The 23832-nt window shown below is 48.3% G+C and overlaps 2 protein-coding genes across 8 annotated transcripts in view; both read right to left on the bottom strand.

Annotated features, from left to right (window-relative positions):
• Positions 1 to 3117, bottom strand: part of PARP6 (poly(ADP-ribose) polymerase family member 6) — a 28261-nt gene extending 25144 nt beyond the window's left edge. For 5 of the 6 annotated variants that reach the window (XR_013450415.1, XM_036095187.2, XM_036095188.2 and 2 more), the window contains exons 1-2: positions 2966 to 3117; positions 1470 to 1734 (exon numbers count right to left, since the gene is read on the bottom strand). The gene's annotated coding sequence lies outside the window, so the exon portion shown is untranslated. The remainder of the gene's footprint in view (positions 1 to 1469; positions 1735 to 2965) is intronic. The other variant, XM_078079132.1, reaches the window with a different exon arrangement.
• Positions 3118 to 12630: 9513 nt separating this feature from the next.
• CELF6 (CUGBP Elav-like family member 6) overlaps positions 12631 to 23832 on the bottom strand; it is a 28272-nt gene continuing 17070 nt past the window's right edge. Inside the window, exons 4-13 of one of the 2 annotated variants that reach the window (XM_036095193.2) lie at positions 17625 to 17753; positions 17446 to 17525; positions 17134 to 17277; positions 16895 to 17027; positions 16662 to 16811; positions 16419 to 16481; positions 16069 to 16149; positions 15839 to 15982; positions 15072 to 15227; positions 12631 to 14219 (exon numbers count right to left, since the gene is read on the bottom strand). In XM_036095193.2, the coding sequence (XP_035951086.1) occupies positions 15100 to 15227; positions 15839 to 15982; positions 16069 to 16149; positions 16419 to 16481; positions 16662 to 16811; positions 16895 to 17027; positions 17134 to 17277; positions 17446 to 17525; positions 17625 to 17753 (1052 nt within the window). In that variant the 3' untranslated portion in view covers positions 12631 to 14219; positions 15072 to 15099. The remainder of the gene's footprint in view (positions 14220 to 15071; positions 15228 to 15838; positions 15983 to 16068; positions 16150 to 16418; positions 16482 to 16661; positions 16812 to 16894; positions 17028 to 17133; positions 17278 to 17445; positions 17526 to 17624; positions 17754 to 23832) is intronic. The other variant, XM_036095194.2, reaches the window with a different exon arrangement.

The raw sequence follows: 23832 nt of genomic DNA, 5'->3' as shown, positions 1-23832 counted from the left end.
CTCAAATTGAATCATCATGTCTTACTAAATATCAGTATCACTTGAAGCCTTTATATGACAATCATAGCTAACTTAAAAAGTCCTCAACAACACTGAACATCCCCTGGTATACATGGTCTGAGCTGTCATGGCCAAAATAATACCCTGGACTAATCTCGGAACCTACTCCCCAAATAAAAATGCAATAATGATCCCAATAAATAGTCAGAAAAACACTAACCCCTAGCCATTTCACAAAATTAAGAACAACTATCTAGGCCTTCCCGGCTCTGCACATATCTGTCTCACCCACTCCAACCTAAACAGAAGTGTTCTTGGTCTCTAATATGGTTCTACTGAACCTTAGGTTTATAGATCAGAGTGGGGTCTATGGATCTCAACATCAGCATCACCTGGGAACTTATTTAAAATGTAAATTATCAGACCCCTACTAAGACCTACTGAATTAGAAACTCCAGAGATGGGGGTCCAGTAATCTGTGTTTTAATAAGCCCTCCAAGTTATGCTGATGCATGATAAAATTTGAGAACCACTGTTCTAAATCCTCGTGTGCTCCAAGGACCTGTGGTCTATTCCCCAGATAACCAACTTAAGCCTGGTAACTGACCCAGGATGGGGACATATGGCACAATGCCAAGGCAAACACCATAGCTGTCCTCGAGCTGATAGCAGTGCCTGACTCATCAAAAACAATATGCAAAGGGAAACTGCAATTGAAGTTCTTAGAGATGAAATGGCCTGATATCTGAGATTTACTTGTAAATACTACTCCACCCCAAAGGGGGGTGGGGGGGAATGAAATAAATATGGCAAATATCAATGATCAATCTGAGTGATGGGTTCATGAGAGTTTCTCATACTCTTGTGTATAGTTGGAAAATTCCCTAACAAGTTAAAAAAAAATCATAGGCTACTCCTTCACTTTTTCAGGGGCCCTAAAAAGTCAACTCTAAGTGTGAACAGGAAAATTATCCCTGAAACTCCACAACTGCCTACTTGCTGTTCTTCAAACATATCAAGTATACTCCCACCACAAAGCCTTTGTCCCTGCTGTTGCCTCTTCTTGGAATGCTTTTCAGATATCCATATGGCGTGCTCCTTACTTTCAGATTTCTGCTCAAAGGTCATCTTGACCATCCTCTATAAAACAGCAAAACCTCAACACACTCACACTAGCAGTTTCTATCCCCCTTACCTGCTTTACAGTTTTCCACAGCACCATGCTCTGACATACAAAATGTTTGTTTTATTTATCTTCCAGCAGAATATAAGCTTTGTGGTGGCAGAGGCTTTGACTCTTTACTGTCTGTTGTCAGTACCTCAACTCATACTTACTGAATGAATAGATGAATGAATGAACTGTCTGCTAGACACCTAAACCAAAAGGGAGATACACAGAAGAACCTAAATGTGTCTACACATGGACAAAATCATACAAAAATGATTTTAAAAAGCAAGACTCCATTCACCTTAAAGAGCAGCTGAGAACCAAAATTATGAAGATCTGAGGGCTGAGCTGGGTTTGTGAGATTTGAAAATGAACAGTCAGGTGCTGATCTGGATGATCACAGAGGAATAAAGAGGGAGGCACTAATGTCCAGCTTGGGCTCTCGGGCTGGGTGGTAAGACGTTGGCAGCGTAGGCCAGAAGTACCAACTTTCTCAAGGTCTTTGTCACCATAGAAGTCAAGAAAAACTTAGCCTCTCTCCAAGGGCTGTTGCTGCTTGGTTTCTGCTGTTACCACAAGGAGAAAAAGGCAGTTCAGAGGGAATTTTTCTTGTCCAGGGAAGAAACAATTCAGAGACTACCATCTTTCCCAAACCAGGCTGTTTCAGTGAAAGGGACTCCCATCTTCTACTCTCAATGCCCATTCCCCTGGAGGTAGAGAATGGGTTTAAAGAGTGGGAAAAGAGAAGTGGTGGGTCATGAAATTCACAGAATCACAGACATCTGAAAGAGGAGTAAGCCTAAAAGATCATCTCAGTGCTTTCACGTTATACATAGAACACCCAGGTGTAGGAAGGCCAAGCAAGTTGCTTAGCATCAGTATAGTGGAATTGGGACTTAAGCAACATTTGACAGGTCCTAATTACATCCAATTTTCTTGTAATGTGGTTATAACTAATTAAAGGAGTTGTTTAATGAATTAAGCAAGAAAGACCTATCTGATTTATCTAAATGAGGTGAAGGAGGGAACCTTTCAAGAGAAGCTGGGCCAAGTATACACTGTGTGAAGAGTACCCAAACAAGGGTGTTCAGCTCAGTGTTAAGTCTGATGATGGCAGCTAAGACAGAAGCCTTTACGAATTTGTATGGGAACAGGCCAGATGTAAATAAGCCTCAAGTCCGGATCACAAAAGTCCTTCCCTAGGTCCACCGGCACTTCTCGGTCTGACAACTTTTCATCTAGCCAAAAAAGCCTCCGATCCCAACGTTTAACTCTGGGTTTGACTCCCAGCTTTGTAGTCCCGGGAAAGGGGGTTATTCCGCTCTACACCGAGTGCTCCTTTCTCAGAAAGACTAAGCCACTGAACAAAGAGTGCGGGGGAGAACCCACGGAGGGGAGATTCTCAAAGGCTGGCGCTATCTCCGGTACACCCGGTGGAGGGAGAGGACGAAGTTAGCCCCCAAAACACTGGCTGCCATCCGCGCTTCCAGGGCAGGCCCTGAGGCCTCCCTGGGGGGGAGCAGTCATAGCTCTTCTCCGGTTTCCTCCGGAGACCCCAAAGACACCCAACACCTGCCTCCCGGGGAAAAAGCTCTGTGCCCGATCGGTGTTGCCAGCCGCCCGGCCTTGAGCGAAGCCTGTCAAACCTAGGAGCGCCCCTCAGAGCCACCCGGTCCGAGCCCCTCACTTCATCCACCCCAGCCGAGGCGGGGCGGGCCCCGCACCCTTCCCGTGGCCCGGCCGCCCCGCCCCGTTCCCGTGGCGGCCGCCCCACAGGCCGCCCTCGCGAGTACTCACGGCGACCCCGGGCCGCGTGCGGCCGCCGCTGAGGGGACGAGCGGCCCGGGACGCCCCGCGGGGGCGGAGCGGCAGGCCAAGGGGCGGGGGCCGGGCCGGGCGGGCGAGGTCGCGCTCCCCCACGCCTCGTCGTTCCGTCACGGGCGCGCAGAGCCACTCTGCGCACGCTCGCGCGGCAACACCGTAGTCACGTGACCGGCTTCTGACCAATCGCCATGCGGCCTGTTTCTGGGCGCGCCACCGCCCGGTACGCCAGGCTTCCGACGCTTGCGCGGTGCGCGCTGGTTGGGAGGGGTGCGGAGCGGAGGAAGGTGGCGCCTGCGCCGTGGGTTGGGGCGGGTGAGTGGAAAAACGAGGGGCTCTGGGGGTGCTCGGAGAGCCTTCTGAAAAAGACTGTCGGCACTTGGCGCCCCGTGTGGTTGGGAGGAATGAGCAGGGAAGACCGTCCCCGCTGCCTTTCCACGTTGGAGGACGGGCCACAGGTAGAGATTGAGAGGGGCTTCCTGAGACCCCGCGGACTCCAAAAATCTCTGGTTTGCAATGGGGGAGTCAAAGACCTCGGGGTCTTGCTCCCCTGGTAGCTGTGGCGTGCCGGAAAGCACTCTTTCTATTCAAACAATCTGGGTTCAGAGCTTGGTTTCAGCACTTACTTCAGCCTCAAAGCATGGGACTTTCACTTTCTGAGTCTTAGTTTTGTCATCTGTAAAGTGGGGGCAATAATACCTTTTAATGGGGTTGTTGTGGTGAGGGTGAAATAAAATAATAGCTTGAACCTTATGAAATTGCCGTTTTGTAGGCTATAAAGAGTCAAATACCTGCAATATCATACGGTTCAACATAATACATATAAGAATCTGCGACTAGGAAGTAGTCCATAAATGGAAGCTATAATTGTGGCTATTATGATTATTAATCTCAGACATGGCCAGATCTCCTTTCATCCTTAGAATTCGGTGTCAGGGCTCCCATATGCCCCTCTTTTCCATCAGCACTAATGGGGAAAGGCTTATCTTAGATCTACTCTCTTTCCTCGCTCCCTCTTGTTAGCTGGATACAGCACGCTCAAGAAAGGCTTTGCCCTGAGTAATATAGGCATGTCATATCTATCCCTCCTGAGCAGCCTTGCAGTCAGGATTTTCCTGGTGATGTTTTTTACATTTGGATATCCTCAGCATCTCCTTTCTGATTCCCTCCTTTTGATGCCCCCTGCCCCAGTCTTTTCACCTTGCTCTCAGCCTGGACCACAACACTGTCTTAGTATCAGTTTGTTACACCCATTGCTCATAATTGAAAAAAGCGAGTGATATAAAATAACAGGATTTACGGCCTTAGTATCAGAGTGTAGAAGTTCAGAGTAGTTGGGGAAGGAGTTGACTCTGTTCCCTAAAACAATTCCCTAGCAAGGGCCCCATAACAGCTTTTAAAAGCCATACATGCCTGGCAGTGTTTGAACACAAGCACTTTGGGTAAGCAGAGGGAGTCTGTCCCCATGAGTAAAATGTCGAAATCCAGTATTTCACAACCTTCCAGGATTTCCCCTCTTCACCGCCTCCCATCTCATGCCACCAGCTCTTCTACTCATTATGAATCCCATGAATCTTGACTGCCTCATGGTTTATCATTATCTTCCTGGCTTCACTTCTTTTCCTATCCAGTCCAGATCCTATGGTCAGTTACTTTTATCACATTTTTGTTAATATGCTTGCCCTTAAAATCGCAATCTTGGGTCATTTCAGCCATTTACCTCCTTTCCTCTCCCATCCTAAACCAAGATAAGGGAAATCACCCAATCCTGCAGAACTGCGCTTGTGAATGGACACTGTTTGAGCTAGTCCACCCCATAAACCCTATTCTTTGGAAATTATATTTTCTATACTCGCCCTCCAGATCTGTGGGCCCCAGGGCCATGTTTGTTTTGTGTGACCCCTGGCACTGGCTGCAGTTTTTTGAACTGTGAGTGGATTCCTAATCCAAGCTGTGCTAAGTAAATGTTCTCTCCTGGGAATTTTGGATTAGGGATGAGAGAATATGATTCTGGGACTGAACTGGTTTCCTGAACAGAAGAGAAAAAAACCCAGGAGCTATGGTGCATCTACCTCCCAGCTACTATGAGGAATGAGAGATGGAGAAAGACTACCTGCAGGGAGAGAATGAACCATCTAGAGGCAGAGACCAGAAATGGCGGGATTGGTCTCTGGTTCCTAAAAGATTCCCAGAGGGGCACTTGGGTGGCTCAGTCAGGCTTTCTCTCTCTCTAATAAATAAATACAATATTTAATAAAAAATAATAAAATAATAAAATAAAAGCTTCCCAGGCCCTTTGTGAGGCCCTCTGACCTTGGGGTCTCTGAGTCACATTTATCTAGAATAAATCTTTTAAGCTAACTTGTACCCAGTGCAGAGCTACTGCAAATTCAGTCTCTTCAGTTGGGCCCATACTGTACTCAGCAATCCTTATACATGGCAGCTTCTGCCACCATCCCCCATTCTGCTTCACAGAGAAAATGAAGGCAAGTGGGAAGAAACTGTCTTAGTTTCTAGTCCCCTCCAAGCATCTGAATATCTCCCACCCTTTCTTTCTCAGAGAAGAGAGGTCTCCCTTCAAATCCAAGGTTAATCCTCTCACTGTGATGTGTATTTCATTCCCTTTTGTCTCTTCAGGAACTTTGCTCCTTCACTTATGCCTCTCCTTCATGGATATTCAACTTTTCATTTCCCCCTACTTTTTGATCTCAGCACATAAACTTGATCAAATGGCCCAACCTAAAAAAAAAAAAAAAAATCCACTTTGAATCCCACACGCTACTGACTGTTGCACATTTTCTTGCCTTCAACAAGCTTCTAGGGAGTAGTGTGACTCTCCATCTCCACTTCCTCACCTCCCATGCACTCTTTAAATCTAGTGCTTAAATCTAGTGACCTCTTCCCAAAATCTCTACTGAAAATACTTTCACTGAAGTTGCAAATGGCTTCTGAACTGAAAAATCCATTGGAAATGTTCAGGCTTAACTTATTTGACCACTTGATGTCATTTAGCTTTGTTGATCACCCTGACCCTGTACCGCTTTTCTCTGTTAGCTCCTATGGGCTACACAATTCCAGTTTTTCCTACACTCACTACACTCCTCAGCATCCTTCATGGACTCCTTTTGTGTCGTTCACTATTTAAATAAGAAAACAGGGCACCTGGCTGGCTCAGGCAGTAGAGCATGCGCCTCTTGATCTTGGGATTGTGAGTTCAAGCCCCACATTGGGTGTAGAGATTACTTAAAAATAAAAATCTTCCCCAAAAATGAGAAAACAGTTTAGTCCACACCAATTTCTCATCTCCTCACTCTTCCTAGTGACCTCCACAGCACCGACCCGAAGCGGATCTTGGTAATTTGGGGCTTCTCAGAATCTGATTCCCCTTCTTCTTACAAGTCTTGGAGATAAGCAGAGCCTACATTCCATGACAGACATTGAAAAGGTTGGCAGCTAAGACAGAGGCATGTGACCTAGGCCTAGCAAAGTAGCCCCCAGAAGTTTAGATTCTGGGGTAAATGATTCAGAGAAATAGAACCATGGAGAATTCATCCTGGCAGTGGACACAGCAAGGTCAGCTCTCTCCCATGCATGGGGGCTATAGTGGTATGGGTACTGGTGGTGGTAACATCAAGCACCCACTCATGATGAAATCCACAGTATTCTCACTGTCTGGTTATGACATATGACTTTGGCTTTTGCTCTGGTAGACTGGCCTCCCATTGTTCCCACTCATTTCCCAAGCTTGCATGCCCTGCTTGGCAATACTATCACCCACCCAGTGCCCTTTCAACAAATGGCTTTTCTGTTTAAATCATCCTGTGTGGCACCCTGACTGCAGGTGACTAGGACTCCCAAATGTCTATCTCCCTCCTTTCCTTCTTGAACTCCAAGTTGCCTTTTGGATAAGTTGCCTTTTAGACAACTCCATTTGTACGTCTCATAGACAAACACATCTTCTTGTCAGTCTGCATCTCTTCCATGTTCCTAGATTCGTAAATAGCATCTACGACTTGTTCGGCCTGAACCCTGAGAGAGAAGCATCTTAGAGTTCTCCCACCTTCATTTAAACAAAACCAATTTTATCTTAAACATCTTACATTTTACCTCTGAATACATCTTAAATCAATCTCTCTTTTATAGTCCTATTCTTCCTCACCAGAACCATTGCACTATCCTCCTAACTAGACCCTCAATCCCAGTATCTACTCCTCTGGTCTATTCTCCACTTAGCTGTCCAGCGGAATCTTTTTAAAACACAAATCTGATCATGTCACTCCTCTATTAAAGCCCTTCAGTGGCTCCTTCCTGTCCCCATGATAAATCTGATACCCTTTCTATGGACCTGGCTCCCACCTGACTCTCACTACTCCTTCATCTGCATCCTAAACTCCAGCCAGGTCAAATCACACATTCTTACAGACCCTGCAGGACATGTCTTTACACTCCATAAGTCCTCAATGGGGCTGAGAGTCACAATGCCCCCTCCCCCTTTCACCCCACAGAGATGGATACATGACCCATCACCCTGCTCAAAGTGATTAGTTTAGGCATGAGTTTGTGACCTTAGTAGAGCCAGTTTTCTCTTCAAAGCTCTCTTGCTTTTAAGGCCATGGTGCTAGGAGCATATGAGATTGAAGCTGCTGGCATCCAGCTCTCTCTGCCCCATGGAGAAAGTGTGTCTGTGACAGGAAAGAGAATGGGACCACGGCACAAAGAGAAGCAGAGCCCTGAGAGATGGAGTGAGGGTTAGCTGATGACATTTAATTGAGCCCTTGAATTCAGCCCCGCCTAAATCAGTAATACCACTACACCTCTCAGTTCCTTCTTGCTTAAGCTGGTTTGTGTTGGGTTCTATCACCTGTCACCCAACCAGTTCTAATACAAAAATGGAATGGGGTGTGCAGACTCTAGAATGGTGGAACCGAAGTGAAATGGGGGCAGTGGGGATCTGACAGTCCTTGGCTGGGAAGTTGGAAATCCCTGTTATGTGATATCAAATTAGCTGGTTAAATGATCCTCTGTCTTATCTTGAGATTTGGGTCATGCATCCATCCTAGATGGAGATCTTGGGAACAAACTGGAAAAATGTCTGGATGTTGAAGTGTGCTGGCCTCTTAAGATTTTCATTAAGGTCCTGCAGTTCTGCTTGCTTCCATGCTGGCAGAACCAGAATTATACCCAGCTTTGTTCAGAGTTGCCCTTTCTGCCTGTGGCCAGCAAGCTAGACTGCCAAGGGTCATCACACGTCTTATAGATTATAAAAGCCAGATCCTCTTCCTCAAGTTTAAGTGAGTGAAAACAAAAGCAGAGACATGGGACATCCAACAGGAGATACTGGAGCTTACGGCCTGAGAAATTCAAAAGAAAAAGTCTGATCCTCCACGCCACACCTGAATGCATCTTTTTTTTTCCCCCCAAAAATAAATATTTATTTCACTTAGAATTCAGACAGTGCTGGGGATTCTGTGTGCCTGGGGATATTGGCTTTGAATCCTGTGGGAAAATGTAGGATATATTGGTCACAAACCTCATGTGCCTTCTTAAACTTAAATCCCCACCTATGCCAAATAGCCCCTGCCCTTCCACATCTGTGGTAGAAATGCCACATGGCAGGTCATGGGATCTGACTTCCGAAGCAGCCACCTGGGGGCAAATGATGCAACTCGGAAGTACGGTGGAGGTAGCTCTCTGGGGGATGCACCTTGGTCGGTGGGAAACAGGAAGTGAGGGGAGGAACAGATGGATAAACTCCCTCCCAATTCTCCTCTTGGTGAACTGTTCCAAGGTGGTTTCTCCTTGCAAACACCATGTCCTTAGCAAACAACACTGTCATGTGACCTCTTCTCTCCTCATGGCTCATGTGAAGACGTCGCCAACACAGTAATACCTTGTCTTGCATTGCTTCACATCTTTCCTGACTCATGTCTCTCTTCCCCTCTCATCATCCTTCCATCTCCCCAAATAGTGTGAGCACTGTAACCCTTGTCTCAGAGTCTGTTTCTAGAGTACTTTGGTTAAGACATAGAGCCACAATCAAAGCCCCTGTCCCAACATTAAGTCCCAACAGTGAGATAGCTAGAAGGTCCTGTGGACACAGCAGATTTCCTGCCCAAATGCAGAGAATCTAGCCGAGACTGCTGGCTTCCTATCAGGAGTCCAGGGCCAAGGTTGGGGGTTGGGCGGGTGGGGGTGATGGAGATCAGGCCATTTCTAGCCTACTCCATAGGGGAAGCTGAGGCTCATTTCACAGGCTGTCTTCGTGCTTCCCTGCATTTTCTCCTGGGCACCTAATACTTCCCTTGGGAAAAGTCAGACCCAGGCTTGCAGCCTGCTCTGATTTCTGGGTCTCTGCTCTTAGGCATCTCAAAGGCAGGAGGCCAGAGCCTGGAAGTTCAAAGTCTCCTCTACAGATGGCCGGGCAGTCAAAGGCTCTGATCAACCCAGGCTGCTGGAGGGTGGAGAACACGGATAGCAGTGTGTAAAACTGGGACTAGGGAGAGAAAGGGTGGCTCTCTGCCCTTTCCGAGTTTGCGCTTGGCACAGATTTGGTCACCTCTTTGTGGACCCCACATGGCTCAGCCTGGAAAGGCAGCCACTTAGACTGCATTGGCTCTGAACTCCCTGAGCCTATGAGGTTTCTTCCTTCACTGGTTTTCCCAAAAACATAAGGTTGTGTGACATCATTGTATACACGTACGGGCCATGAGGGGAGGCCCGGAGGCCAAAAGCAGCCTCTGAGTTCCTGCTGGATTTGGCCGTGTCGCGAGGCAGGCAGGTGTGGTCAAAACAGTGGATGTCCAAAGATCACAACTGAAGCTGGAAATTATCCAAGGAGATCCTGTGATTTCCATGTTCTTAGCACCTCCTTTGGGAGGGTATTCCATGCATGTTATGCTCCACTGAGGCAGAGGCAAGACTGCAGATCTGGTCAGAATACATACCAGATCCAGAGCTGCTTCCGATGTCAGAGGTCATCCATCCTATCTCAGACTAGAGGTCTTTTCTTCCTACATCTAAGACACCCAGGCTGCATCCAGGGAGAAAGAAATTCCAGAGGCCCTGACAAAGGTTGAAGAGCCTGCTCGCAGTCCCCAAGTGATACCAGTTCTCAGAGGGCCCGCAAATTCGATGTCCATGGACAGACTCCTCTTAGAACTGCTTTGGTGATGTGGCCTCAGTGTAATAATGGACCATGGCCAGGGGGCGGGGAACAGAGCAAGCTGCAGGTTGGCCAAAAGGAGTGCTTGTGTGGCTGTCTCACTCCTATCCTAAGCATCTCCTTGGGGCTGAGATGTAGGAGTAAGTACCACCCAGGGATTTTGACTATCTGGTCAGGGCTACTGGAGCATGAGCCGGCCAAGTGTTGAATAGATAATAGGTTTTTTTAGGGGGGGGGGCACTGAGCAGATTAAGATTGACTTATCACCATAGACAGACCATTGTGGAAGCCATGAAGCTGAGGGGGAGGGGAATGGGCAAAGTGTGACCTATTGCTAAGAAACAGAAACCGCAAGGGCCTGATCCAGGTTCAAGGACAAGGACTCAGCAAGATTCTTGAAGATGGTTCCTAGCTCACAGAGGGCCCAGGAATAAAAGCAATTGGTTTGAAAGGAATTGTATCACCAGAGAATCCTCACCCCTGGTATACATGGCTCTGGGAACGCATAATCTCTAAGGCAGTCTTTAAGGTGCGGTCCAAAACCATGTCCAAAGGGAAGAGGAATCCTTCAGTTCCAGAAGGAGCATCCTCTGAGGGATTTCCATAAAGGACAATGGATAATAGGAGATGCTTCCCAGTGGAAAGGACTAAGAGCAATCAGTTTTGTTAACCAAGAAACTCGTTCCACAACCCAGAAAGACGTACTATATGCTATAGGTTAGTGACCATTGTTTTTTCTTCTCCCCTATTCCAAATGGAAGGTTTCTTTCTTTTAAAAAAATACTTATCCTGTTTCCCCCTCCCATTTCATATTGGTTATGCAGGGGTAGCTAAATTGATCTTTTAGCCATAGATTGTAGAATCATAAGTTACATCCAGACCTGATGAAGAATTGCACATCACAAAAGGACCCTGGACTGAGAGTTCAGTAAAGCAATTGGACAGGATTCCATTTTGTCTCCCATTTTTGTTGCGCCTAGGATCATTTCACTGTTGGGCAAGCACATTTTTGAAATGTATGTTTGTCAAGAAAAATATAGGTAGCTGCTGGGCAATAAAGGGGTGGAATACAGTGGATGCATATTGCTTATTTACCCACCATCCCTTCCTTTGGGGACCCATTTCTCCCCTCCACACAATCCTGGTGAAGTTGTCAATTATGGTGGCCTACTCTTCCACCCTAGACATAGGCACATGTCCATTGTGGCCAAAGTCCTCCATAGGACTTTAGAGCTAGAACTAGTGAGGCCGACATATAGAAGGATGCAGAGCCAAGAAATGGGAGACATCATCAACTGAACCCCTAGATCCCGCCATGCACGAGGGCAGACCCATCCTTTGGTTTTTTGTTGTTTTGTTTTGCTTTTTGACCCATCCTTTGGTTTATCAATTGTGTAAGCCAATTAATTTCCTATTGGATTAAACATGTTTGAGTTGGGGTTTTGATACTTGCAACTGAAAGAGTCCAGACTGATACATGCACACACAACAGAGACACAAACACAATGTTGTTCAAACTCATTGGATATTGTACAAGTCTTGCATGGTCTTATTGGGGTCAGCAAATTTTTGTCTAAAGGACCAGATAAATATTTTAGTTTTGTGGGGGCACATATGGTCTCTATCTCATACTCATTGTTTCTTTGTTTTATTTTCACAACCCTTTAAAAAATGTAAAACCATTCTTAGTTTGTAGGCCATACAAAAACAGGTTGCAGGCCAGATTTGCCCACAGACCACAGTTTGCCAATGCCTGATCTAGACCCCGCCACCCTCTGCAGCATTGACACAGTCTGTCAGTCCCTAACCATGAAGCAAAATACTTTAAGTGCCATTTTGGTTCAAGTGTCTTGAAATGACTTGGTAATGAGTTAAGGTTCAGGGTAGAGATGTCTTCGTGCCCACTGTCTCCCACATAATTGGCACTGAATACATGGTAATCATTATTACTTCTTGGTAATAAAGATAACTTATCAAAATGGTGCAGCTGTCCAGACAACTTTGTTCAAAGTCCCAGTGCATCCTTGAAGACCCTTCTCTCCTTCAGCTCCTTTACCAAAATCTTTCTCTGACCTCCATTCCCAATCGAGTCTGAATGAGATACTCTTCTGCTTGTGATCGTAGACCCTGTGTGGCCTTCCGTCATAACTCCTGAATTGGTCTGTCCTTCCCGCTAACTCTGAGCATGTATAACGTGCTGGAGCCCTAGCTTCTAGCTCAGTGCTTAGCACCTAGCAGTGAAGGGCCTCTCTGCAACCATGGGAATATCTGTTTGAAGGCGCAGGTGCTCCACACGTCCACCTGTGTCCAGGGTGATGAGTCTATGTGTCAGCGTTGTGCCGCTGCAATGATGCCCTCAACACTGTTTCCTCTCTCGGTTGGAAGTAATTTGTTGATACGCATTACACCTTACCTGGTAAGGCCATTACCGTATCTACTTTTCATCCCATTCCCTCCAAAAATGAGTCAAAGACAGAGGAACAGGTGGGAACAAGTTTTCTTAGAAACTGTTATGAAGGAGGAACCCTCCAGCCCCCTCCCCCACATCCTTTCCTTTACTGTCTGATGTGATCGCAGATCAGAGGCCTCCAGCCTCAGCGACATCTGGGGATCAGAGCGCTCACCACACAGCTGGGGCCCCATACTACTTTGATCCATGTCCGCGAGGTGGAGGGCAAATTCACCTCCTGGGAAAAATATGTGCAAGGCCCTGCAGGCCCAGGACAGGCTGACCTCATGGTGTTCTAAGCTGAATCTTTTGCCCATCTCACAGAAGCAGGCAGGAAGCACCACCATTGATCAGCTTTATATGGCACCCACTGAATACAACAGATAGACAAAGACAGACAGAGCACACACCACTTCTAAGCGGAACACTGCTCACCATCTAGAAGCACCTTGGATAAGCACATGTGAGACACTCTTGCATAGGAAAGATGTACTTTTTAAAGGAATGAAGAAGTATTTTGGCAAAACATCTACTTCCCTCCCAGGTCTTGGGTAAAGAGGGACCTCTAAATTCTGAAGCTTCTACATATTGGAAATGATCCCCTTCTCAATGGCAGTATATACAATAGCAAACCTTCCAAGTCTGTTGTCACAGCCCTCTACGCATATCCTGAATCTACTTTACAGGTGGGCAAACACAGACTTGGAGACAGAAGGTGGCCTGGAGCAAGGGGACACTGGGGCCGGCTCAAGGTGAGGGGAAACAGGAGGTGTCTCGGCTCAGCCAAAGGTAGGGCCTCTGTCTATCCGGGTTGGGAAGGGAAAGGCTGGGGTGGTTAAAACTCCCTCTTTCTTCCTGTCTGGGGAAGCAGTGTTTCCACGGGAAAGACTGTCAAGGACACTCCCACTGGCTAGTGAGCCCCTCAGGACAGCAAAGGCCAGGGCAGGCCAGAGCTCCTCCTGGCTTCAGGGATCTTCTCTGAGTTTGGGGATTGTGGGTTCCCTGCTTCCATAACTCTCTTTGTTGCCTGCATGGGAGCCTAGACCTTGAGTCCTTAATTATTTTAAAAAGGCGGAGGGGGGCGGCAATTTAAGAGGGAATGAGACACAGAACACTCTTTCCACAGCCTCCCTCTGCCTAGGCTGGGGCTTTTACGGGTCTCCTTCACCCTGTCTCCTAGGGATATTTAAAGGCAGCTTGTATGAGACTCTAGACTGTCTTTTTGTTTCTCTTGTGGTTTTTTTCTTTTGTTTTTCTGTTTCTTTTAATTTATATAGATATATTTATATTCTTAAAAAAGCAATAGTCCTTTGGTCCCTAAACTCTAAGGAATGATATGATTTTGAAAGAAGTAAATCTGGGCTTCCCTTGTGGAGAAGCCCTTGGCACCCCCAAGGCCCTCTGCTGGTTCCCCTAGACAGTCAATCCTCAGCCAGCCCCAGCTGCCTTGCCGGCCTGTGATCTAAGCCACAGGCACAGGACAACACACTTGATGAAAACAATCCCTAATGTGGCGCCGGCCTTGGGTCCGCTCCACCTCCCTCTGTGGCTGCTCGTTCAGGAAGGGCTGCTCAAGCATTTCTGTGCTTTTCCTTTCCTTTCTTCTCACTCTTCAGTTTCTGTTGTTGGGTATTTGTTGATAAGGAGAGAGGAAAGAGAAAATTAAAGGCAAAACTCATCCTGGAGGGCAAGACAAGAAGAGCAGCCTGCCCCAGCAGTGACATAGCAGGTGAGTGGCTTGACCTCTTCCTGAGGAGCAGGGGCAAGGCAGCAGCCTGGTCCACTGAAGTGACCTTGGGGCCTCTTGGGAAGATGACCCCAACCCCACACCCTCCCCAAAGGGCTCCCTGGGGTAGCACCAGTGAGGCCGGACCACGTGGACCTCCGGAGACAGCAAATCTCTAGAAGGTGCAGGCAGCTGGCCCTGCCAGAAACTTAAGGGAGCTTGTCATCTCTCTCCCCATCACCCACCAGGAACCTGCAGATCCTGCTTCTTTAGCTTATTTGCTTGTCTCCTCATCTCCAGGTTCTCTGCCATCGGCCCAGCCCCTGCGTCTTCTCCCCTTTGCCTCAACTCCCCAATGGTTCCCTACCATCTTCAGGATAAAGTCCAAACTCACAAGCCTTCCCAAGTTTTCTAGCCTCATTCTCCACCCCCCTGCCCTTCCCCACACGCGGGTTCTCTACCCCCATGGCCCCCTGAGGCCATCTCGGAAGGAGAACTAACTGGTTAGATCTTGCCGTAACTGTCTCTCCCAGACTGTGGGGGCAGGACGTTGTCAAATTTATCCCTATCCTAGGACCGAAGGAGAAACACAAAGTCTCCAACTGGGGATTCCTCCTTAACTTCTGGCTCTTCTCTCCCAGACTTTTTCAGAGGTGGGTGCTCCTAACATTTCAAAAGGGACATCAAAGCTGACAGGGCCTCCGTCACTCAGGCCCCATCTGCCTGGGATCCACCACGGACTTACCTTTCTGTGGCTGGTCAGTGAGAGAAGATCAGTAAGGCCGATTGGCATCCTTGGGCCTCTTTAGCTGGACCTTGAGCCTCTTCATGCCAATTTGAAAGCCATTCATGGCCTGAATAGCTGTCTGGGCACTGGTTGGATTGTCAAAGCTAACAAACCCTAGGGGGTGTGGACAGAGAGATCAGCTGGGAATTTTGCCTGGCAGGGCCTCCGTTCTCTCTGACCAGCCCCCTCTGTCCCTGTCCCCTCAGGCCAGTGCCAAACATACGCCCCTCCAACCTCCATTGTTTGCACGTGCACACACACACACAAACACACACTCATACTTACGTAGGCAGATGGCCTAAGTTTCTTGGAAGGACAGGAGGCAATTCTGAAAGTGTGTGTTGGGGGTGGGGAGTGTGCTGCTTGGGGGGGTTGCCTGTTTTTCCCTGGCAGGGGTTGATTCTCTCCCTCTACAGCTCCCATTCTGGTCCTCTAAACTGCAGCTGGGGGTTGGAGGGGATCTCTGGCCTCCGATCCATCTTCCTGTCCTTCTAGACTCTTAAGCCTGACCTGGCTGAGCATCTTCCAGACACCTGACTTTCCCAGGTGAACCTGAAATAGACTTGTTCCTGGGCTGGGCTTAGCCAAGTCACTGGTCTGTGCGCCTGCTTTGTGCCATACACTCAGTTTCTGGGAGCCATTGACTTATGGACAGACAAGCTTAGGGTCTGCAGTGAATCTCAAAGTTAGGAGTGGGAGGGGTCCATGGACGGGGCTCAGCTCACCGAAACATTTGCTCTGGTTGGTGGCTCGGTCCACAAAGACTTTGGCAGAGACAACAGCTCCAAAGGGCAGGAATGTCTGTATGAGTTCTGCATCACCAAACTCCTGAGGCAGGTGATAGATGAAGAGGTTACAGCCTTCGGGGCCTGCAGGAACAGCAGCAGGCTGGCTCAGGGGAGGGACCCTGAGTCCAGCCCCACCAGGCCCTCATCTCCAGCCCCCTGTCCCTCACCTTCTCTTTGCTGCTGGGGCAGAGCTGAAGACTGCTGGGGAAAAGCTGTGCTCACTGGGGCATAGGCCGACGGGTAGGCTGCTGGAGACAGAGGTAGGAGTGCGCAGTGACCCCCAGAAGCCATCCCCCAAGCATTGCCCCATCTGCCTGGCCACCTTTGACCAATTCGGCCCAGTCCAAGTAACCCTCACCCCTTAGAGAGGTCGTTCTGGGCCCAGGGGTCGGGGGATAGGAGGGTCGACTCCTCAGAAGAGAGCCTAACCCCCGCCCCCCCCCCCCCCCCCCGCAAATCTCCCTATTCCTTTCTGGGGCCCTTCAAACCCCCCAGGCCGCGTAGCGCCAAGTGAAACCTGCGTAGTGGTGCATCCCAGCGTAGGCCTGCTGCAGGGGGTCAGCCACGCCAGGGCTCTGGGCTGGGGAGAGAGGGGCGCGAGGCCCACGGTGAAGGCGGGCGGGCAGGGAGGTGGAGCGATGTTGTGAGAGGCAGCAGGGAAAGAGGAGTCCCTTCCCAAGGCCGTGGCCGCCTCCTCCCCGCCCCCCCCCCCCGCTCCCCACTCCATTTCGGGGAGATTTGGGCGGAGCGGAGGGCCCACCTGGGTAAGGGGAGAGCCCGTTATTGTAGAGAGTGTCAGAGCCCGGTTGCCCGTTGGTCTGGGGCGTCAGGGGGCCGAATCCATTGACCCCGATGGGCGCTGGCAGACCCGGAAGCGAGCCGGGGCCGCCGCCCGGCGGGGAGCTGGCTGCTGGGGGCGGAGGAGGTCGGAGAGTCAGGCCGCAGCCCTGCCCCGCGGGGTCCCAGCCGCCGCCCCGCCCCAGAGCGCAGTACCTGCGGCGGGCAATAGCGGCGCGGCTACCAGGCTGAAGGCCGCCACGTGCTGCATCTGGGCCGCCACTGCGGCCACCGGGCCTAGGCCCGGGCCCTGTGCCGCGGCCAGCAGGGCCGCCTGGTGCTGCAGGATCTTTGGGAGGGAAGAAGGGCGGGTATGTAGGACCCAGAGGCGGGCAGCTGTCCCGGCTCCCGACCTCGGGCCCGCGCGTCCCTGTCCCCTGGGGCCGGGCACCTACCGCGGTGGTGTAGGCTCCGCACGCCCCCAGCGGCAGCGGTGCCGGGTGGAAGGCGCCCAGCTGGCCGGCCATCTGCTGCATCCGCCGCAGCGCGCGCTCCCGGTCCGTGTCCGCCAGCTTGACCACGAGGCTGGATGAGGCGCCCTGAGTAGGGCAGGGGAGGCCGCCGTGACCAGTCCAGACCCCAGCCCTGGCCCTAGGCCAAGCGCTTTGCCCATCAGGCCCTTTGCTGGGGCACCGATCGCACATGGGGAGGAGAAGCCCGTCCCCACCCCACTGGCCTCACCCTGGGCCCCGGGTGCCCGCCCTCACCGCCATGGTCCGGCTGCCATGCAGACTCTGGATAGCTGCCTGAGCTTCCCCCTGACTCCCGAACTTCACAAAGGCACAGCCTGGGGCAGAATAGAAGGATTGGGTGGCTCAGGCCACAGGGGCCAAAGGGTCATGAGGCCCAGAATGAGGCAGGAAATCCCAGGGTCAGCTCAAGTCACCTTTACTGGTGCCATCAGGGCTCCGCAAGACGGTGCACTCCTCGATATGGCCAAAGGGCTGGAACAGGCGCCTGACGTCCTCCTCACCCTGCTGCTTCCCCAGCATCCCCACAAACAGCTTTCGGTCCTCTGGGGACAAATCCAGGAGTGATCTGGAGACCCTAAGTCCTCTTGGACTCCCCAGAGTAGCCAGAGGAGCTTAAGAAGGTAGCTCGCCCCAGTCCAGCTCTGGGAAGAGGTATAGGGAGTGAGAAGGCCCTGGGACTACAAGGTTGGGTTTCTTTGAGGAGCAGGATGATCTACAGACAGATCTGGAGGAAAAGAACTCAACCCAGATACACCATGAAAACCTGGGTCCTAGGGAAAAACAAGAAAGACTGATTGCTGCTCTTGTGGAAAGTGATTCGGGTGATACCTTTGGTTGGGTACAGTCCTGTATGTATCTTTTATGTTTGAGCTTTCTGTTCTGAAAGTTTGGGAAAGGCAATTGTGGACCATTTTAGCCCTATTCAGGGAGGGGGTTCTCAGAGAAGACCTTTGTATTCAGATTGGATTAGGAGAAAAGAAGCACACCCTTGCTAGTCAGGTTAATGGCAGTGACATCAATGCCCCTTCCTGCTCAAATCAAGGAGGGCTCTGGGCCAAAAAACAGCACAGAAAACAGTTGTCTCATCGTACTGCCTCATTCCCAGATGTTGAGCACTGGAATGATGAATCTCTAAGCCTAGCACCAAACTCAACTTGGGTGCCCCTCCCAAAGGCCTAAAGAGGGCAGGAAGCTTGGATTCCTGAGCCTCCAACATTAGCATTTTCCTCCCTACACTTGCTAAGCCCTTGACCCCTTTCCTTAACTCCCACCTCTACCACCTCATTTCCTCACTGAGCTTCCACGGCCCTCACAGGCCTACTGCCTCCTTTCTGCCTTCCCTTGTGCTCCTGCCCTGATCCTTCCCCAGGTGTCCACACTACAGAAGGACAAGTTCTGCCTGTAGACTTGGATGGCCACCTGAGAACAAGTCTGATCCCTCCCTGTGTTCCCTTTTCCTCTGGGAATGTGTTCCTTGGAGAAAGCTAGAGAGTTGGGGCTGTAAACCAGGGCTTAGCTGCACATCTAGCAAGTCAGGCCTCAGGAGCACCATCCAGGAACCCAGGGTAGAGGGCTCAGGTCACAGGGCCTGCTGTCAAAGCCCTGTTCCTTTCTGCACCAACATAAATCTCTGAAATAGGATGTGGCTTCACGCAGGCAACATTAAGTGGGGAGATAAGGAGCGGGTGAGAATCTGGCTTCAGGTTTCACCTTCAGATCCTGGAGCCCAAGAAAACCCATCCCAAACTCCTTTACTCCTTGACAAGTTTGGCTAGGCCAGTGGGGATCCTTGGATCCTGAGTGCAAGGGAGACAAGGCTGGTGAGGGTCATAGACTGAAGCCTGGGTGTCAAAGAGAAGAAAGAATAGACTGCCTGGAGTTAGCAGTGGAGGGACTTTCCAGTAGGGTTATGTGTATGTCCATATTTTACCTGGATGGTGTGGGGTTCAGCTTAGGCTGCTTAGGGACCCTAAAGTGTCTGTCAATGCTGTGTCTGTGTGGAGGATGGGGGCTGTGGTTAAATGGGACAGGCAGAATATGTTTCAGCAGAATCCTGCCCCCTCTCCAGAGGATTACTGCCCAGTGATCCCAAGGGGGAAGGGATGTGTAATGTACTTGTGGCTGGAATCCTAGAGGAAGTGCCAACCTGATGTGGCGAGAGTATAATCGGTGAGTGTGCTTCACTTCTGGGATCGTTAGCCACAGAAGAGTGCTTTTGGAACAGATCACAGGTTTCCCAACTGTTTTAAAAAGCTGTGGAATCTGCTGTTCTAACAAAAATATTAGGATGAAGCTCAAAAATGAGAGATGAGTAGAACTGCTCTGACTGAAACCAGAAAGGTGGGGAGTGGGGGTGGGGCTGAAGTTCCTTTTGCTTCATCTTCTCTTAGTATCCCCTAAAGGGGGTTGCAAGGAAAGTTCTTTAAAAACCACTGACCTAAAAGATAGTGAATAGAGTTCCACATGGTATAGGAAGAGGGATCTTAGATCACCCTCTTCAGGAAACCAAGAAGATAAAGAAAAAATTGCTTGATCAGTCTGCTAGTGGCTTTGCCTTGACATTGGAAGACAGGCCCCATTTGGTCAAGGAATCAAACGTCAGAAGACTGTGTCATTGTTCTGAGCTATGACACTAAAGCATGCCCATGTGTCTGTCAGAGGCCCAGGAGGGGCTAGAGAAGATCCTGTGGCCTCCAGAGTCCCAAGGCTTAAAGAGGGCTTCATAATACCCTAATTTATAGTGCAGCTGTGTCATTGGATAGGGTCTGCAAGATGGTGATGGCACCTAGGTAAGATATCCATGCCACAGGGACCAGCATCCAGGTAGCCCTAGGTAGGAAGAGAAATATCAAGACTGAGATGGAGACCCCAAGACAGGAAATAGGATTGTGTGGACAGTGGTCTGATCCTTTATCTGCCCTTCCTCTTGTTGGTCTTTCCTGTTGATGGTCGTTAGTTCAAGCTCATGCCACAGACCATGAAATTCTCTGATCCTTCTTTTCCAGTGCCAAGTCAAGAATTTTAATCTCCATGAGAAGTCACTGACCCTGTGGTCCTGGACTACTGGGCTATACAGGATTTGAAACTGAAATGAGGCTAGGTTAGAGGCTGGGCTCTATACTGCCTGTTTCACAGGTATCACCTTGAATGCTGGTATTCTCTTTGCCACTTTAAAGGGAGCTTGATGATGTTTGACAACAGGATGATCAAGGTCACAATGACCATGAGTTTCAGATGATCCTGAAATGGTGGGATAAGTTTCTCAGGAGACATGTCTAAGAGAAGTACAGACTAGACCTCCTAAGAGTAGCTCCCAAATATACAGCCCTGAAGGTTCTGAGGGCTGATCAGTGCCCCCAGAGAGAGATGATGGTGGGATTTAGCCCAGGTAATTCAATTTCCTCTAGTTCAAACTCTACCAGTTTGGTAAAGAGAGGATTCTGTAAGAGGTGGGTCAGAAATTTCTGAATAAAATCATCCCCTGGGTGGTGGGTGGGTCCCCAGAAAGATGGAAATATCAAATAAGGAGGCTCAGTCTTTCTGGAGTGGAAGGAATTGGAAGATAGCATTAGTATGGAGTTGAGACATAGTTGGATAGAAACACAGTTGAATGGTATAACTGCATTCTCCTGTTGTCAACTAATGTATACTCCTTGCTCTTTTACCAAATGCTTTTTTGAACCCAAACCAAGTTGTTTGAGCCCCAGAGGCCCAGCTCCATAAAGCTGCCTTATGCAACTGGTCATATAGGTCAGGAATTCTAATGCAGCAAATGATGGGATTCAGAGCTGAGTCAGAGTTAGTCCATTCCCTCTTCCTCAGGAAAGGCACCAAGATGCTGTTCAAGAAAGGAGGCTCTGCCTCAAGTTGGCTCAGAGGAATTCCTAAGGACCCCAAGTTTCTAGCTTCTAGGCCTCTCATACTCATTCACCTTCCTGTAGGTGGGATGTCATTATTGTAGGGACTGTGTAGGAACAAGGTTTCAGCATTGGGGTACCTACCACCAAATACATCCTAAAAATACTCATCTACCTTTCAGTCCAAATACCAACCCAGGAGATCCTGCTGGTGGCAGCATATGGAGCAAATAATCTTTCCCCTGATATTCTTAGTAATGACTCCAGCATAAGGAGCCAAGAAAGCATGGGAAATTCAGTGAGGGCAAACAGAGTCTTCTGGCCTGATCTGATAAGCATCAAGAAGAGCTTAAATTCCAAAAAACCCCCCAACCAACCAACCAACCAAACAAACAAAAACAACCTTGTGAGAACTAATAAACAAATCCAGCAAAGTTGCAGAATATAAAATCAACAAACAAAATCGGTTGTGTAAAAATAGATAAACTGAACTACATAAAAATTTAAAACTTCTGTGCATCGAAGGACACAGAGTGAAAAGACAACCTACAGAATGGGAGAAAATATTTGCAAATCATATATCTGATAAGGGGGTAATATCCAGAATAAAGAGCTCCTATGACTCAAACAAACAAACAAACAAAAACCCCCAGAAATAATCCTATTAAAAAGTGAGCAAGGGGCTTAAATAAGCATTTATCCAAAGAAGATATACAAATGGCCAGTAAGCATGTGCAAAGATGCTCAACATTACTAATCATTAAGGAAGTACAAATTAAAACCACAATGTAATATCACCTTACACCTATTAGGATGACTGTTGAAGAAAGAGAAAAAGAAGGAAGAGAAGGAGAGGAAGGAAAAGGAGGAAGAGGAGGAGAATATGGAGAAAAGGAGATGGGGCAGGAGGGGAAGAAGAAGAAGGAGAAGAAAGAAGAAGGAGAAGAAAAAGTAGAAGGAGGAGGAAAAGAAGGAGGAGGAGAAGGAGAAAATGGAAGAGGAGGGGAAGAAAAAGAAGGGGAAGAAAGAGAAGGAGAAGAAGAAGTAGAAGGAGGAGTAGGAGAAGTTGAAGGAGGAGAAGAAAAAGCAAGTGTTGGAAAGAATATGGAGAAATTGAAACCTTTGTGCACTGCTGGTGGGAATGTATAGCCACTATGGAAAACAGGATAGCAATTCCCTCCAAAATTAAAAATAGGATTATCATATGATCCAGCAATACCAGTTCTGGGTATTATAACCAAAAGAATTGAAAGCAGAGTCTCAAAGAGGTATTTGTACACTCATGTTCACAGTAGCATTATCCACAACAGTTAAAAGGTGGGTGCAACCCAAATGTCTTTCAACCAGTGAATGGATAAACAAAATGTGGTACATACATACAATGGGATATTATTCAGCCTTTAAAAGGCAGGAAAATCTGACGCAAGCTACAACATGGGTGAACCTTGAGGATATCATGCTAAGTGAAATCAGCCAGTGACAAAAAGACAAACACTGTATGATTTCACTTATATGAGGTATTTAGAGAAGTCAAATTCATAAAAACAGAGCAGAATGAGGGTTACCGGGGCTGGGGGCGGGGAAGGGAATTATTTAATGGGTACAGATTTTGAGTTTTGTAAGAGGAAGAAATTCTGGAGATAGGTTGCTCAACAATGTAAATATACTTAACGCTACTGAACTGTACACTTAAAAATGGTAAAGGTGATAAAATTTATGTTATTCCTATCTTACATAATTTTTAAAAATGAAGAATGACTTTAAGGAGGGCTGAAAAATAGGTACATAGACCAAGGAAGAACAGAGGCTCTATTTTCCCTTCATCCTGATCCAGGAGAACCAGGAAGTAAGGAAGAATGGTAGACCACGCCTGAGATTCCAGGTCCCCCCGAGAGAAAAGAATCTCAGCCTCCAGATTTCATTTTCCCTTTGCAGGCTACATACCTGTACCGGAAGGGCTTGTCAGAGGATTAGCCGATGCCGTCACCTAAAAGTGTTAACAATCAGCTTTGGGTGATCTGCTCTGAGTCAGGCTGAAGGAAAGTACCTCCCTTTACCTTCAGAGGTAGAATTAATTTCAGGAAGTGAAACCTTAACTTGAGTAGTCTTTAAGCAGTACTGTGAAACTTATCCAGTCAGGTCTTCACTGGAAGAATACTTTTTAGAATTAAGTAAGTGTAAGGATCAAAGACAGATATGAGTGTTGACGGACCAGCAGAACAGTTGTAGCTAAGATCCATATCTGATTTAGGTCAGAGAATATGCCCCAGGATTATGAAATTCTGAAAATTCTAGCTCAAAATTTAACTTTAACTCAAAGTTTAGTTGTTAAACACTGAATGAAGTAGAATCCTGGATAAAATTTGGAAACCAGGGCACCTGGGTGGCTCAGTTGTTAAGCGTCTGGGGTCCCAGGGTCCTGGGATCGAGCCCCGCATTGGGCTCCCTGCTCTGCGGGAAGCCTGCTTCTACGTCTCTCACTCCCCCTGCTTGTGTTCCTTCTCTCGCTGTGTCTCTCTCTGTCAAATAAATAAATAAAATCTTAAAAAAAAAATTTGGAAACCATGGCTCACCTAGTTCGATAATTACATATATTTATTATTATTCAAAATCCAAGCTGATATTTAAACAAAACCATGTAAATTCAGTTAGAAATTACCTAAACAATTAATTAAAGGACGGTGATAGGAGGGTTGATGTGATAACAGATAATTGGTCTCTTCAGTTAAGCCAAACTTCAAGATTAAAAAAGAGATGCCTCACT

The sequence above is a fragment of the Halichoerus grypus genome, chromosome 8 (assembly GCF_964656455.1).
Source record: "Halichoerus grypus chromosome 8, mHalGry1.hap1.1, whole genome shotgun sequence".
Classification (NCBI taxonomy): Eukaryota; Metazoa; Chordata; class Mammalia; order Carnivora; family Phocidae; genus Halichoerus; species Halichoerus grypus.
The sequence above is the reverse complement of the archived record's forward strand: the minus strand, read 5'-3'. Positions and strand labels throughout refer to the sequence as shown.